This window comes from Salmo salar, chromosome ssa11 (assembly GCF_905237065.1).
Source record: "Salmo salar chromosome ssa11, Ssal_v3.1, whole genome shotgun sequence".
NCBI classification, from domain to species: domain Eukaryota; kingdom Metazoa; phylum Chordata; class Actinopteri; order Salmoniformes; family Salmonidae; genus Salmo; species Salmo salar.
In genome coordinates this window covers 3936584-3954621 of record NC_059452.1, presented here as the reverse complement: position 1 = coordinate 3954621, position 18038 = coordinate 3936584, and the positions used below count along the sequence as shown (strand labels likewise).

Genomic DNA, 18038 nt, shown 5'->3' with positions numbered 1-18038 from the left:
GTAAAGCATCCTGAGACCATTCATGTGTGGGGTTCCTTCTCAGCCAAGGGAGTGGGCTCACTCACACTTTTGCCGAAGAACACAGTCATGAATAAAGAATGGTACCAACACATCCTCCGAGAGCAACTTCCCCCAACCATCCAGGAACAGTTTGGTGACGAACAATGCCTTTTCCAGCATGATGGAGCACCTTGCCATAAGGCAAAAGTGATAACTAAGTGGCTCGGGGAACAAAACATTGATATTTTGGGTCCATGGCCAGGAAACTCCCCAGACCTTAATCCCATTGAGAACTTGTGGTCAATCCTCAAGAGGCGGGTGGACAAACAAAAACCCACAAATTCTGACAAACTCCAAGCATTGATTATGCAAGAATGGGCTGCCATCAGTCGGGATGTGGCCCAGAAGTTAATTGACAGCATGCCAGGGCAGATTCCAGAGGTCTTGAAAAACTCTTTGCGTCAACTTCATGTAACTGTCAATAAAATAATTGACACTTATGAAATGCTTGTAATTATACTTCAGTATCCATAGTAACATCTGACAAAAAAATTCTAAAGACACTGAAGCAGCAAACTTTGTGGAAATTAATATTTGTGTCATTCTCAAAACTTTTAGCCACGACTGTACATGGGACTGATTTTAAGAAATTTAGCTTAATTGATTTCATTAATATTATGGTGTTTCTATTCCAAGAAAATCGAAAAACCCTTTTCGTTAGGATGGGTTTACGTTAGGATGGAATGGAAAATATGGCACTGTACAACGTGACGGTCAGGAGTAGGCTACAGTTCTTGGCTATTTAGCTAAATAATCTCTGTGTTGTGCGGGCACACGGGAGACCGGGGTTCAATTCACTGACGGGGAGGAAGGAGAAGGCTGTCCTTGTAAATAAGAATTTGTTCTTAACTGACTTGCCTAGTTATATAAAGGTTACACTAAGAGCATAACATTTCTACACCAAAATTATAGTCTAACCAATACCCAAATGGAGATTCAGTCAAAATAACAATCTCATTGTTTTATCAAGACCAGTCCCCATGCTTGTCTCAGAGCAGCGAGAAACGGTGCTAAAATAGTTGTAGGCTATTGCTTCAAATCCTATTTCTTTTCACTTCAATATGCTCTCTAAATAAATAAGACCTACACCACTTAACAGCACATTACTCAACACTTTTGAGACTCATGTCGCCTACGGTAGACCTACAGAATATCGAAAAATATGACGTGACTCTCCGCCAATAATTACATATAGAGGATTGGAGGATATTTCTGTAATTCAGTGATATTTATTCCCATAGTAATTCATTATGGATCCATAACTAAATAAACATTGGCATTTTGAAAAAGTATTTTTTATCATAATTTTATTAACAAAAGCATAAAGATGCCATTATTAGTTACATTGTTTTAGTCTGAACGTGCAGACTGGCACTAAGAACAGCGGGAACGTTTCCCCTTAAAGTGTTGCTCTGTGCTACCCAGTGTGGCAGGGTGGGGGTCAACCCCCCCCTCTCCCTTCCCCATGGGCTAGGTCAGTCTTCTGTGCGCTGCTCTGCGGACCATCCCGTGCCCCATGCCCTCGTGCCTTGCACCTTACACACTTTCAGTGGATACAGCTGGAGAATTGTAAGGCAATCCCATTGTGCGCCATGACCAATATACTGTCCTGCTAATAACAGGGTTAATAATATATCTGAGAATATCCAAGGGGCTTTTATATAATTCTAAATTAATAATAAATCGCTTTGTTTAAAAAATAACAACATATTGATAATGATTTCATTTTCAAATAACGTAAAATGAGCGAGAAAAAGACCATTCTTGAACACGGACTGAGACCTTGTTACTAATTTGTAAATAAAGCCAGTTTGTAATTTAGAATTATTTATATATGTTTTTAGACAGAGGGAAACAAAAACCTACAGTCATCTCATAGGTCTCCCAGTCGAGGCCAGCACGGGTATTGAACAATCTAGAAAAAAGAAACGCACACCTATAAAGGCGAGGTGCTGGCCAGCGGAGCAGAACACTAGAAAACAAAGGAAAGCCGCACACTCTAAGAGCTCAGATGCAAAAATGTAATAACCAACATTTCGACAGCAAAGGCGAAAGACGCGCTGTCGAAACGTTGGTTATTACATTTTTGCATCTGAGCTCTTAGAGTGTGCGGCTTTCCTTTGTTTTCCAGCACGGGTATTGAACCAGCATCTGTAGCAACACAGTTTGCACTGCTATGCAGTGTCTTAGACCGTTGCGCCACTCAGGCGCTGTAGAACATGACCGGTCGGGAGTGGGCTACACTACTACAGTAAGAGCAAAATAATCCTAACAAAATAAAATAATAAAAACCTTAGTGTAACAACAGTTTTAGTAAGTAATACTGAAGTCGTGCACAATTATCAGTTTCTATTTAGGTTTATGTCACCCATTCATTGTCAGAGACACAGTAGGACCCAAAAACATAATCAGTGCTCTAACTCCCCCTTGCACTGGTCTGGAGCAATGAAGTGGTGACGCAGGGTACCGTACTAAACCACAAATTACCTCTAAGTACCGCAGCATAATCACAAAACTTTTAGTGGAGCAACCACTGTTATGTTTGGGCCAAATCGATGCTGGTCCAGACATCTGTGGACGTTGAAATCAAGGCTAGTCTGGACCAAATCTGAACCAAACATAGACCTATAATTGGTTCAGATTTGGTCCGGACAGGTTAATATATAACTTTATTTATTAAAGGAATTATTTTAGAAGAAATGTCCTAAATTAAAGTCAGTACTAGCTGTATTCCTAGTGTTTTTATTTGTCCAACATAAATTGTGCAAATAAAATCACTTGTGAGCCAAATTGAGCCCCCTGTTGCTGACACCTGATTATTGATAGGTAGTACACCCCTACATTGATAATAAACTGTTAGACATTTACAATTAGGTATCTCTCACTCGTCATTCATTATCGCTATGAATATTATGCCTTGGCTCATTAAAAAGAGCTTTGGAGAGTGTGTCTGTGTGTGTGGGGGGGGTGTGTGTGTGTGTGTGTTCTTTCAAAGGTGGCTTTTGTGATCAAATAGTCCAGCGCGGTGGCTTAGGGTTGTCTTGTGGTTTAAGCTGTTGCCTCTGGATCACATATACCACTGCTGCATGGGTTCTACCTCTACCTCCATCCTATCCAATAAAAAAAAAATATGTGGAGAGTGGTACTGCCCCACTTCTTTAAAAAATATTAAGAAAAAAATTGTCCAGTGTGTGAGGCTCTTACCCAGCATGGCCTTCCCTTCGTCCTCCAATTCAAAGCGCAAAGTCTGCAGCTCCTGTTCTGACTGCTGTCTGAGGATGTCCAGTGTGCGTCTGTGGGCATCCTTCAGCGCCAGCACTTCCTCCCTCTGCTCCTGCTTCAAACGCTCCTCCAAAGCCTAGACCCCTCCCCACCACACACACACACACACACACACACACACTGTGTTTAATCATTCAACAAATCATTGTACAAATGGTAGCAACATATACAGTATATCACCTAAAATTACATAATATATACTGCTCAAAAAAATAAAGGGAACACTAAAATAACACATCTGAATGAATGAAATAATCTTATTAACTACTTTTTTCTTTACATAGTTGACTGTGCTGACAACAAAATCACACAAAAATAATCAATGGAAATCCAATTTATCAACCCATGGAGGTCTGGATTTGGAGTCACACTCAAAATTAAAGCGGAAAACCACACTACAGGCTGATCCAACTTTGATGTAATGTCCTTAAAACAAGTCAAAATGAGGCTCAGTAGTGTGTGTGGCCTCCACGTGGCTGTATGACCTCCCTACAATGCCTGGGCATGCTCCTGATGAGGTGGCGGATGGTCTCCTGAGGGATCTCCTCCCAGACCTGGACTAAAGCATCCGCCAACTCCTGGACAGTCTGTGGTGCAACGTGGCGTTGGTGGATGGAGCGAGACATGATGTCCCAGATGTGCTCAATTGGATTCAGGTCTGGGGAACGGGTTGGCCAGTCCATAGCATCAATGCCTTCCTCTTGCAGGAACTGCTGACACACTCCAGCCACATGAGGTCTAGCATTGTCTTGCATTAGGAGGAACCCAGGGCCAACCGCACCAGCATATGGTCTCACAAGGGGTCTGAGGAGCTCATCTCGGTACCTAATGGCAGTCAGGCTACCTCTGGCGAGCACATGGAGGGCTGTGCGGCCCCCCAAAGAAATGCCACCCCACACCATGACTGACCCACCGCCAAACCGGTCATGCTGGAGGATGTTGCAGGCAGCAGAACGTTCTCCACGGCGTCTCCAGACTCTGTCACGTCTGTCACATGTGCTCAGTGTGAACCTGCTTTCATCTGTGAAGAGCACAGGGCGCCAGTGGCGAATTTGTCAATCTTGGTGTTCTCTGGCAAATGCCAAACGTCCTGCACGGTGTTGGGCTGTAAGCAGAACCCCCACCTGTGGACGTCGGGCCCTCATACCACCCTCATGGAGTCTGTTTCTGACCGTTTGAGCAGACACATGCACATTTGTGGCCTGCTGGAGGCCATTTTGCAGGGCTCTGGCAGTGCTCCTCCTGCTCCTCCTTGCACAAAGGCGGAGGTAGCGGTCCTGCTGCTGGGTTGTTGCCCTCCTACGGCCTCCTCCACTTCTCCTGATGTACTGGCCTGTCTCCTGGTAGCGCCTCCATGCTCTGGACACTACGCTGACAGACACAGCAAACCTTCTTGCCACAGCTCGCATTGATGTGCCATCCTGGATGAGCTGCACTACCTGAGCCACTTGTGTGGTTTGTAGACTCCGTCTCATGCTACCACTAGAGTGAAAGCACCACCAGCATTCAAAAGTGACCAAAACATCAGCCAGGAAGCATAGGAACTGAGAAGTGGTCTGTGGTCCCCACCTGCAGAACCACTCCTTTATTGGGGGTGTCTTGCTAATTGCCTATAATTTCCACCTGTTGTCTATTCCATTTGCACAACAGCATGTGAAATTTATTGTCAATCAGTGTTGCTTCCTAAGTGGACAGTTTGATTTCACAGAAGTGTGATTGACTTGGAGTTACATTGTGTTGTTAGTGTTCCCTTTATTTTTTTGAGCAGTGTATTTTCAAACAAATGTAAATGCATATACGCGCACACACAGCAAGAATGTTTTCTAGAATGTGCATAATATCTAACAAGCAGAGCGAGGGGAGGAAAAAACATGAAAAGCGTATGCGCGTTCTGACTGAGTGACAGCAAACTCATCTGCCTGCAAATTTTCAGAACAAACACACAGACACACAAGTCCGCTGCTGCTTCTGATCTGCAGCTTCATCTGCAGGGAGATGATTATGTATTGCCATCCTCTATTTAGGCATTTGAAAACACTTCTGTTATTCCGATTATGAGTATTATCTGATCCGACTAATAACTGTCAATTTACGGATACGATTATGAATATGGCCAGATGGGCACACCCCTAATAGGCACACATACACACTAGGGTTGGGCGATATTTGGAGAGTGTGGTGGAATTATTGTAATCAAAAGGAGAGAGTTAGATTTCTTCAAAACAAATCAAACTTTATTATTTAATTACTGCAGTAATGGAGCTGGTTGGTAATCACCCCTGGAGTTGATCACTGAGAACTCAACGAGCTGTTTTGAGCCACAGCATTTTATAGCAAAGTCCATCCTCCTTCAGTCTACATGACAAACAACAGATGTATGTAACGGGTCACAAGGTTAAGAGTTGTATGAAAGATACTTCTAATTCACAGCAGACAGTATCTCATTATGGAGACCAGGGTCTGGCCCTGGAGTCATCTCTCCCTGGTACCTTACAGAACAGAAACATTAACTCATGCTCTGGAATGCAGTATCACCCAAACACATCGTAAATCTTCCAGAGGCCCATCCTCAGTAGAACACACACAGATGAGCGTTCTAACAAACCCTTATTCTGTTGCATAAAACAACCATTTGATGCAATAACAGCATTATAACATCATCTTGTAATTTCTGTTCTGACAGGAGACCTGTTCTATGATATGCTTCTCCAAATATTGTGATATCCAATATAATCCTTTTTGCGCCATTAATGACTAGATCATTCCAGACTGTGCCATTTTATGTGCTTGTTTACAATATTAGTCATATTCTCATTAAATAATCTTAGCATGGCAAAAAATAAGCCTTAGTTCATTAATTTAGACTTAATTTTCAACATATTGATACAGCCTAACTGAGAAAACTGCACAGTCTCTCAAATTATAGTCTTGCACATCACAATGTTAAGTATCGTCACGTACTTGAAGATATATAATTGATGTCAAATATCACAATAAGATGTGACAAAGGCTGACATTACAGATGGATGAGCTGACGGACAGAGCAGCCCACTACCATGAGGTAAACAACTGCCCAACATTTTAGTGTCTCAAATTATACTGAACAAAAATAAGCGCAACATGCAACAATTTCAAAGATTTATTGAGTTACAGTTCATATCAAATCAAATTTTGTTGGTCACACACATGGTTAGCAGATGTTAATGTTAGTGTAGCAAAATGCTTGTGCTTCTAGTTCTGACAGTGCAGTAATATCTAACAAGTAATCTAACAAATTCACAATGACTACCTTATCCACACAAATGTAAAGGGATGAATAAGAATATGTACATATAAATATATGGATGAGCGATGGCCGTGCGGCATAGGCAAGATGCAGTAGGTGGTATAGAATACATATGAGATGCATATATACATATGAGATGAGTAATGTAGGATCTGTAGACCTTATTAAAGTGTCGTTATTTAAAGTGACTAGTGATACCTTTATTAAATACATTTATTACATTTATTAAAGTGGCAAGAGATTTGAGTCTGTATATTGGCAGCAGCCACTCAATGTTAGTGATGGCTGTTTAACAGTCTGATGGCCTTGAGATAGAAGCTGTTTTTCAGTCTCTCGGTCCCAGCTTTGATGCACCTGTACTGACCTCGCCTTCTGGGTGATAGCGGAGTGGACAGGCAGTGGCTCGGGTGGTTGTTGTCCTTGATGATATTTTTGTCCTTCCTGTGACATCGGGTGCTGTAGGTGTCCTGGAGGGCTGGTAGTTTGCCCCCGGTGATGCATTGTGCTCCCTCTGCTGTTTCCTGAAGTCCATGATCATCTCCTTTGTTTTGTTGACGTTGAGTGAGAGGTTATTTTCCTGACACCACACTCCGAGGGCCCTCACCTCCTCTCCGTAGGCCGTCTCATTGTTGTTGGTAATCAAGCCTACCACTGTGGTGTCGTCTGCAATCTTAATGATTGAGTTGGAGGCGTGCATGGCCATGCAGTCATATAAGGAAATCAGTCAATTGAAATAAATTCATTAAGCCCTAATCTATGGATTTCACATGACTGGGAATACAGATATGCATCTGTTGGTCACAGAAACAGTACCTTTAAAAATAAGGTAGGGGTGTGGATCAGAAAACCAGTCGGTACCTGGTGTGACAACCATTTGCCTCTTGCAGCGCGACACATCAGGCTGTTGATTGTGGCCTGTGGAATGTTGTCCCATTCCTCTTCAATGACTGTGCAAAGTTTCTGGTTATTGGCATGAACTGGAATACACTGTTGTACACATTGATCCAGAGCATACCAAACATGCTCAATCGGTGACTTCTGGTGAGTATGCAGGCCATGGAAGAAATGGGACATTTTCCGTTTTCAGGAATTGTGTACAGATCCTTGCGACATGGGGGTGTGCATTATCATGCTGAAACATGAGGTGATGACAGTGGATGAATGGTATGACAATAGGCCTCCGGATCAATTTAAATTGCCATTGATAAAATGCAATTGTGTTCGTTGTCCGTAGCTTATGCCTGCCCATACCATAACCCCACCGCCATCATGGGGCACTATTTTCACAACGTTGACATCAGCAAACCGCTCGCCCACACGAGCCCATACTGTCTGCCATCTGCCCTGTACAGTTGAAACCGTGATTCATCCGTGAAGAGCACACTTCTTCAGCATGCCAGTGGCCATCGAAGGGGAGCATTTTCCAAACTGCAGTCAGGTCAAGACCCTGTTGAGGATAACGAGCATGCAGATGAGCTTCCTGAGACAGTTTCTGACAGTTTGTGCAGAAATTCTTAGGTTGAGCAAACCCACAGTTTTATCAGCTGTCCGGTTGGCTCGTCTCAGACCATCCCGCAGGTGAAGAAGTCAGATGTGGAGGGCTGGCGCGGTTGGCCGTGGTCTGCTGTTGTGCGGCCGGTTGGACGTAATGCCAAATTCTCTACAATGACATTGGATGCGACTTATGGTAGAGAAACTAACATTACATTCTATGGCAACAGCTGTGGTGGACATACCTACAGTCAGCATGCCAACTGCACGCTCCGTCAAAACTTGAGACATCTGTGGCATTGTGTTGTGTGACAAAACTGCACATTTTAGAGTGGCCTATTATTGTCCCCAGCACACGGTGTACCAATGTAATGATCACGCTGTTTAATCAGCTTGTTGATATGCCACACCTGTCATTGTGGATGGATTCTCTTGGCAAAGAAGAAATGCTCACCAACAGGGATATAAAGAAATTAGTGCACCAAAATAAGATTTTTGTGCATATGGAAAATTTGTTGCATTTATATTTTTGTTCAGTGAAATATGTGCTGTTTTTTATGACCAAGCGCTGCACTGTGACTATGAAGAACAAACTTTTTTTTCTTCTCCAGATACATTTTAATATAAAAGCAGCTGCCTGTTGTTTTAAAAAAAAATGTTTTTGTTAATCCTATGGAACAGTACCTTAAGAGGTATAGCTTTCAAGGCCCCAGCATGGGTGTGAGGCAAATATAGAGCCAGTATGTATGCCCCTTTTTCTACATCAAAGGTTTTCTCCTGGGTTCAATCAAATTTACTGGAGGTTAGTCCTGATAACACTGCTCTATTGCAACAGGGACCTACCCTCTTTACAATTGCAACAAATTTGGCCTTCGGAAACAGGTGCTGGTAGATACGGTATATTGTATTCACAAATGAAATGGATTGATATGTTAGGTAAGAGGCCAGTAGAGTTATTAAGGTCCCAATTCAATCAAAGTTAGTAACTGGGTTACCAACAAAAACAATATCCTTACTGCGCAAACACAGAATATTATCTGAATTATTATGCAGACTAACTTCCTTTTGTTTCACACTACAATATAAATACTGCTTTGATGCATACTTGAAATCCAATTACTATACCTGCAACTCCATGATTTTTCTTTAGAGCCTGAAGTCTTTCTTGAAGAAGACCACATTCTTGTAACGGGCAACAATTCAGCAGTGGTTTTCAATTGGGATTATTTGCCATTACATCAGCAGGTCTGGTAGCAGCAGCACTGCAGTTTTTCCAACTCACTGCTCTGTGGTTTGGTGACTGAGGCTTAAGGTCAGAGGACACATCCAGATGGTGACATGGACACAAGGGTGGGAATGGGAATGAATCCAACTGGACACGGACTAATGGAGAGAGGGAGCGAGGAAGGGGGCTGAGTGGAAGAAAGGAAAGGGAGCAGGGGTATAGATAAATTAGGAGAAGAGAGGGGCAGAAAAAGAGAGAGAAGGAGCCAGCTGGAGGAAATGGAGAGGTATAAGAAAGAGAAGAGAAATACACTCAGTGTTTCTGTTTATTAGGTACACCCATCTAGAACTGGGTTGGACACCCCTTTGCCTCCAGAACAGCCTGAATTCTTCGGGTTGCGGTTTCTACAAGGTGTGGTGTTCAAACATTGCTCAAATGGTATCAAGGGACCCAACATTCCCCACACCATTATACCACCGCCACCAGCCTGTACCGTTGACACCAGGCAGGACGGGGCCGTGGACTCCTGCTGCTTACGCCAAATGCTGACTCTTTCATCAGCATGACGCAACAGGAACCGGGATTTTTCAGGCAATGTTTTTCCAGTCCTCAATTGTCCAGTGTTGGTGACCACGTGGCCACTGGACCTCTCTCATCAATGAGCTGTTTTCGCCCACAGGACTGCCGCTGACTGGATGTTTCTCGGTACACCCTAGACACTGTCATGCATGGAAAAGCCCAAGAGGCCGGCCGCTTCTGAGATACTGAAACCGGCGCGCCTGGCACTGACGATCATACCAAGCTCAAAGTCCCTTAGGTCACTCGTTTTGCCTATTCCAACGTTCAATCGATCAGTAACTGAATGCCTCGATGCCTGTCTGTCTGTTTTATATTGCGGTCCCATGACTCACTGTCTGTAGGAACAAAGCATTTTCATGAATGGGGTGGTGTACCTAATAAACTGGCTAAAAGTGCCTTTACTGTAGGTACTAGAGGCAGATAAAAAGGGAGGGGAGAGAGTGAGGGAGGGAGGGAGAGAGGGAGAGTGAGACAGACAGTGACCATTTCAGATGAGTGACAATGACAATGTATATCTCCTGTGTAGCTCAGTTGGTAGAGCATGGCGCTTGCAACGCCAGGGTTGTGGGTTTGGTTCCCATGGGGGACCAGTACAACAACAAAAAAATTATAAAAATGTACGCACTCACTACTCTCTGGAGCGTCTACTAAATGACTAAAATGTAAAACATTTAAGTATCTGATAGGTTATGGAGACACAGAGTAGGGGATGGTTAACAGTACATGCTGTCTTATACCACAAAAACTATTGGAGAAACAATGGTCAATGAGTGAGGTGTATGGAGCATGTGTATGGGTACAAAGTATTTACAATGCCTTCAGAAAGTATACACACCCCTTGACAAAAACATTTACCAATTAATTAAACATGAAAATCTGAAATGTCTTTTGTCATAAGTATTCAACCCATTTGTTATGGAAAGACTAAATAAGTTCTGGAGTAAAAATGTGCTTAAGAAGTCACATATTAAGTTGCATGGAATAATAGTGTTTAACATTATTGACATTGAATGACAACCTCATCTCTGTACCCCAAACATACAAATGTCTGTAAGGTCCCTAAATCGAGCAGTGAATTTCAAACACAGATTCCACCACAAAGACCAGGGAGGTTTTTCATTGCCTCTCAAAGAAAGGCACCTACTGGTAGATGGGAAAAAAATGTCAAAAGCTGACATTGAATATCCCTTTGAGCATGGTGAAGTTATTAATTACACTTTGGATGGCCTATCAATACACCCAGTCACTACAAAGATACTTTCCTAACACAGATGTCGGAGAGGAAGGAAACCTATCTGGGAACACACCATGAGGCCAATGGTGACTTCAAAAAGAGAAGAGTGAGGATGGATCAACAACATTGTAGTTAGTTCACGATACTAACCTAAATGACAGACTGAAATGAAGGAAGCCTGTACAGAATAAAAAATATTCCAAAACATGCATCCTGTTAGCAATAAGGAACTAAAGTAAAACTGCAAAAAATGTGGCAAAGAAATGAACTTATGTCCTAAATACAAATCGTTATGTTTGGGGCAAATCCAACACAACACATCACTGAGTACCACTCTTCATATTTTCAAGCATGGTGGTGGCTGCATCATGTTATGGGTATGCTTGTCATCAGCAAGGACTAGGGATTTTTTTTAAGATAAAAAGAAACGAAACAGAGCTAAACACAGGCAAAATTATAGAGGAAAACCTGGTTTAGTCTGCTTTCCAACAGACACTGGGAGATAAATTCACATTTCAGAAGAACAATGACATAAAGCAGAAGACCAAATATACACTGGAGTTGCTTACCAAGACAATATTGATGTTCCTGAGTGGCCAAGTTACAGTTTTGACTTTAATCAGCTTGAAAATCTATGGCAAGACTTGAAAATGGCTGTGTAGCAATGCTCAACAACCAACTTGACAAAATAATTTCAAAAAGAAGAATGTGCAAATGTTGTACAGTCCAGGTGTGCAAAGCTCTTAGAGACTTATGCAAGGACTCACAGCTGTAATCGCTGCCAAAGGTGATTCTAACATGTATTGACTCAGGGGTGTGAATACTTATGTAAATTAGATATTTCTGTTTTCATTTTCAATAAATTAGCAAAACAAAATTTGAAACATGTTTTCATTTTGTCATGATGGTGTAATAGGTGTAAAATGTTGAGATAAAATAAAGTAAAATTGTCATCAATTTTGAATTAAGGCTGTAACACAAAAACATGTGGAATAAGTCAAGGGGTATGAATACCTTCTGAATGCACAATATATATGAGGGGTGTGTGTATTATTCTCTCACCCTGAGCTGGTGCTGGCGGGCGTCTTCCAGTGTGCCATGGGCGCAGCGTTGAGCCTCCTGTAGCCGGTGCTCCCTGCGCTGGTGCTCCAGCTGCAGCTCCTGGAGTTGCTGGCTCAGGTGCTCTCTCTCCTGGCTGAACTGGGCCTGCAGCTGCTGCAGCGCGCCCTGGGACTGGGAGAGCTGCAGCTCCAGACTCTGCTTCAGCAGCGAGATCTGGAGAGAAAGGGATGAGAGGGAGGGGTGTGTATTATGCTATGTGTCCCTAATGGCACGCTATTCCCTGTATTGCATTACTTTGGGCCCTGGTCAGAAGGTAGTGCACTATATAGGAAATAGGGTGACATTTGGGACACATCCATGATCAATGTGCACTTCGTCTTCATTTTTCCCCTGCAGTGTATTAATAATAAAAAACAATACAAAAAAACATATACAATTATTATTATATTTGTATATAGCACTTTTCATTACAAAGTCATCTTAACACTCTACCTAGGGGAGGAATAAAATATACAGTTCAAGTCAGAAGTTTACATACACCTTAGTCAAATACACTAAAACTCAGTTTTTCACAATTCCTGACATTTAATCCTTGTAAAAATTCCGTCTTAGGTCAGTTAAGATCACCACTTTATTTTAAGAATGTGAAATGTAAGAATAATAGTAGAGAATTATTTATTTCAGCTTTTATTTCTTTCATCACATTCCCAGTGGGTCAGAGGTTTACATACACTCAATTAGTATTTGGTAGCATTGCCTTTAAATTGTTTAACTTGGGTCAAACATTTCAGGTAGCCTTCCACAAGCTTCCCACAATTAGTTGGGTGAATTTTGGCCCATTCCTCCTGACAGAGCTGGTGTCAGGAGGTGTCAGAGCTGAAACTAATTGCAGCTCTTTGTTAAGTGTTTAAGTCATTTCAGTTGGTGTAGTAGCTGACGTGTATAGGGTTGAGTCATCCGCATACATAGACACACTGGCCTTACTCAAAGCCAGTGGCATGTCATTAGTAAAGATTGAAAAAAGCAAGCTACCCTGGGGAATTCCTGTTTCTACCTGGATTATGTTTGAGAGGCTTCCATTAACTTCTATGGGATCAGTGTCCACCAGCGGGACAGTTGTGCTAACATAGGTTAATGTGATTAGCATGAGGTTGTAAGTAACAAGAACATTTCCCAGGACATAGACATATCTGATATGGGCAGAAAGCTTAAATTCTTGTTAATCTAACTGCACTGTCCAAATTACAGTAGCTATTACAGTGAAAAAATACCAAGCTATTGTTTGAGGAGAGTGCACAGTTATGAACTTGGAAATGTATTAATCAACCAATTAGGCACATTTGGGTAGTCCTGATACAACATTTTGAGCAGAAATGCAATGGTTCATTGAATCAGTCTAAAACTTTGCACACACACTGCTGCCATCTAGTGGCCAAAATCTAAATTGCGCCTAACCTGGAATAGTACACTATGGCCTTTCTCTTGCATTTCAAAGATGATGAAAAAAATGTTTTAATTGTATTATCTTTTACCAGATCTAATGTGTTACATTCCCCTACATTCATTTCACATTTCCACAAACTTCAAAGTGTTTCCTTTTAAATGGTATCAAGAATATGCGTATCCTTGCTTCAGGTCCAGAACTACACGCAGTTAGATTTGGGTATGTCATTTTAGGCGAAAATTTGAAAAAAAGGGTCCGATCCTTAAGAGGTTTTAAAGAACAGCCTCTGTGTTCTATTAGACAAGTAACTCTTTATTCACATTATAGCAGGGGGTGTAAAGCCATAACACATACAGTACGTTTTGCCAGCAGCAGACTATGATTGATAATGTGAAAAGGTGCACTGAAGTCGAACAAGCCAGCCCCACAATAATTTGATCATCAATTTCTCTCAGCCAATCATCAGTAATTTGTGTAAGTGCTGTGCTTGTTGAGTGTCCTTCCCTCTTATACACTATATTAGGCCCAGACTTTGGAACTTTGGTTTTCCTAGATATGGCTATTATACTGTGATCACTACATCTTATGTATTTGGATACTGCTTTAAAGCAAATGTATGCAGCATTAGAAAAGATGTGATCAATACATGTTGATAATTTCTTTCCTGTGCTGTTTGTAAATACCCTGGTAGGTTGACTGACAACATGAGCCAGGTTGCAGGCACTGGTTACAGTTTTAAGTTTTTTCTTGAGTGGGCAGCTTGATGAGAGCCAGTCAATATTTAAAATCACCCCAGAAAATATACTTCTCTGTTGATATCACATACATTATCAAGCATTTCACACATTATACAGATACTGACTGTTAGTACTTGGCGGTCTACAGCAGCTTCCCACAAGAATGCGCTTTAGGTAAGGCAGATGAACCTGTAGCCATATTACTTCAACAGTATTTAACATTAGATCATCACTCAGCTTTACAGGAATGTGTTTCTTTATATACAGTGGCAAGAAAAAGTATGTGAACCCTTTGGAATTACCTGGGCTTCTGCATAAATTGGTCATAAAATGTGATCCGATCTTCATCTAAGTCACAACAATAGACAGTCTGCTTAAACTCATAACACACAAACAATGTCTTTATTGAACACCGTGTAAACATTCACAGTGCAAGGTGGGAAAAGTATGTGAACCCTTGGATTTAATAACTGGTTGAACCTTCTTTGGCAGCAATAACCTCAACCAAATGTTTTCTGTAGTTGCGGTTAAGACTTGCACCACGGTCAGGAGGAATTTTGGACCATTCCTCTTTACAAAACTGTTTCAGTTCAGCAATATTCTTGGGATGTCTGGTGTGAACTGCTCTCGAGGTCATGCTACAGCATCTCAATCGGATTGAGGTCAGGACTCTGACTGGGCCATTACAGAAGGCATATTTTCTTCTGTTGAAGCCATTCTGTTGTTGATTTACTTCTGTGTTTTGGGTCGTTGTCCTGTTGCATCACCCAACTTCTGTTGAGCTTCAATTGGCGGACAGATAGCCTTACATACTCCTGCAAAATGTCTTGATTAACTTGGGAATTAATTTTTCCGTCGATGATAGCCAGCTGTCCAGGCCCTGAGGCAGCAAAGCAGCTCCAAACCATGATGCTCCCTTCACCATACTTTACAGTTGGGACAAGGTTGATGTTGGTGTGCTGTGCCTTTTTTTTCTCCACATATAATGTTGTGTGTTCCTTCCAAACTCCACTTTGGTTTCATCTGCCCACAGAATATTTTGCTAGTTGCGCTGTGGAACATCCAGATGCTCTTTTGCGAACTTCAGACGTGCAGCAATGTTTTATTTGGACAGCAGTGGCTTCTTCCGTGGTGTCCTACCATGAACACCATGTTGTTTTGTGTTTTACGTACCGTAGACTTGTCAACAGAGATGTTAGCATCTTCCAGAGATTTCTGTAAGTCTTTAGCTGACACTCTAGGATTCTTCCTAACCTCATTGAGCATTCTGCGCTGTGCTCTTGCAGTCATCTTTCCAGGACGGCCACTCTTAGCGAGAGTAACAACAGTGCTGAACTTTCTCCATTTGTCTTAACGTGGACTGATGAACATCAATGCTTTTAGAGATACTTTTGTAACCCTTTCCAGCTTCATGCAAGTCAACAATTCTGAATCTTGGGTCTTCTGAGCTCTTTTTTGTTCGTGGCATATTTCACATCAGGCAATGCTTCTTGTGAATAGCAAACTCACATTTTGCGAGTGTTTTTTTATAGGGCAGGGCAGCTCTAACTAACATCTCCAATCTCGTCTCAATGATTGTACTCCAGGTTAGCTGACTCCTGACTCCAATTAGCTTTTGGAGAAGCTAGCCTAGGGGTTCACATACTTCTTCCAACCTACACTGTGAATGTTTAACCTGTTGGGGCTAGGGGGCAGTATTTGCACGGCCGGATAAAGAAACTTACCCGATTTAAACTGGTTACTACTCTTGCCCAGAAACGAGAATATGCATATAATTAGTAGATTTGGATAGAAAACACTAACGTTTCTAAAACTGTTTAAATGCGGTCTGTGAGTATAACAGAACTCATATGGCAGGCCAAAACCTGAGAAGATTCCATACAGGAAGTGCCCTGTCTGACAATTTGTTCTCCTTCTGTGGCATCTCTATCGAAAATACAGCATCTGTGCTGTAACGTGACATTTTCTAAGGCTTCCATTGGCTCTCAGAAGGCGCCAGAAACTGGAATGACGTCTCTCCTGTCTATGGGCGAAAAACAGCAGGAGATTTTGTGAGTGGTCAGGCTGAGAACAATGACACTGGAGATGCGCGTTCATGAGAATTCTCAATTTTTTTCTTTCAGCCTTTGAATGAATACAACGTCGCCTGGTTGGAATATTATCGCTATTTTACGAGAAAAATTGCATAAAAATTTATTTTAAACAGTGTTTGACATGCTTCTAAGTACGGTAATGGAATATTTTGACATTTTTTGGTCACGAAATGTACTCGCGCGTCACCCTTCGGATACTGACCTGAACGCACGAACAAAACGGAGGCATTTGAATATAACTATGGATTATTTGGAACCAAAACAACATTTGTTGTTGAAGTAGAAGTCCTGGGAGTGCATTCTGACGAAGAACAGCAAAGGTAATCCAATTTTTCTTATAGTAAATCTGAGTTTGGTGAGGGCCAAACTTGGTGGGTGTCAAATTAGCTAGCCGTGATGGCCGGGCTATATACTCAGAATATTGCAAAATGTGCTTTCGCCGAAAAGCTATTTTAAATTCTTACACCGCGATTGCATAAAGGAGTTCTGTATCTATAATTCTTAAAATAATGTATTTTGTGAACGTTAATCGTGAGTAATTTAGTAAATTCACCGGAAGTTTTCGGTGGGTATGCTAGTTCTGAAGATCACATGCTAATGTAAAAAGCTGGTTGTTGATATAAATATGAACTTGATTGAACAAAACATGCATGTGCTGTATAACATCATGTCCTAGTAGTGTCATCTGATGAACATCAAAGGTTAGTGCTGCATTTAGCTGTGGTTTTGGTTTTTGTGACATATGCTTGCTTTGAAAATGGCTGTGTGATTATTTTTGGCAGGGTACTCTCCTGACATAATCTAATGTTTTGCTTTCGCTGTAAAGCCTTTTTGAAATCGGACAATGTGGTTAGATTAACGAGAGTCTTATCTTTCAAATGGTGTAAAATAGTCCTATGTTTGAGAACTTTGAATTATGACATTTGTGGTTTTAAATTTGGCGCTCTGATTTGTCACTGGCTGTTGAATAGTGTGGGACGATTTCGTCCCACATACCCTAGAGAGGTTTTAAATTATGTATTCAATATAGACAAGAAAAATACAATAATTTGTGTGTTATTAGTTTAAGCAGACTGTGTTTGTCTGTTGTTGTGACTTAGATGAAGATCAGATCAAATTTTATGACCAATTTATGCAGAAATCCAGATAATTCCAAGGGGTTCACACAATATGTCTTGCCACTGTAGACCGCAACACCGCCCTTGTTGGCATTTCTGTATTTTCGGTAAAGGTTATAACCATGTATTGCTACCACTGTATCAAAGGTATTATATAAGTGAGTTTCAGAGATAGTCAGAATATGAATGTCATCTGTTACAAGCAAGTTGTTGACTTCATGGACCTTGTTTCTCAGGCTGCATATGTTAATATGGGATATTTTTTGCACTTTTCTGGGATGCTTGATTGTTTTAATGCTTTACTGGGAAGCGTATCAGAAGTAGACTTGATAGGGCAGGGTGAGCTGCACAAAGTGGGATTCCTACTAGGACACACTGCCTCAGTGCTAACATTAACTGTGTTTCATAGGCTCATGATTACTGCATC

The 18038-nt window shown here is 41.6% G+C and overlaps 1 protein-coding gene across 2 annotated transcripts in view; it reads right to left on the bottom strand.

The window, feature by feature from the left end:
- Positions 1–18038, bottom strand: part of fam184aa (family with sequence similarity 184 member Aa) — an 85341-nt gene that overhangs the window by 27267 nt on the left and 40036 nt on the right. For both annotated transcript variants that reach the window (XM_014126183.2, XM_014126184.2), the window contains exons 10-11: positions 12220–12432; positions 3265–3418 (exon numbers count right to left, since the gene is read on the bottom strand). In XM_014126183.2, the coding sequence (XP_013981658.1) occupies positions 3265–3418; positions 12220–12432 (367 nt within the window). The remainder of the gene's footprint in view (positions 1–3264; positions 3419–12219; positions 12433–18038) is intronic.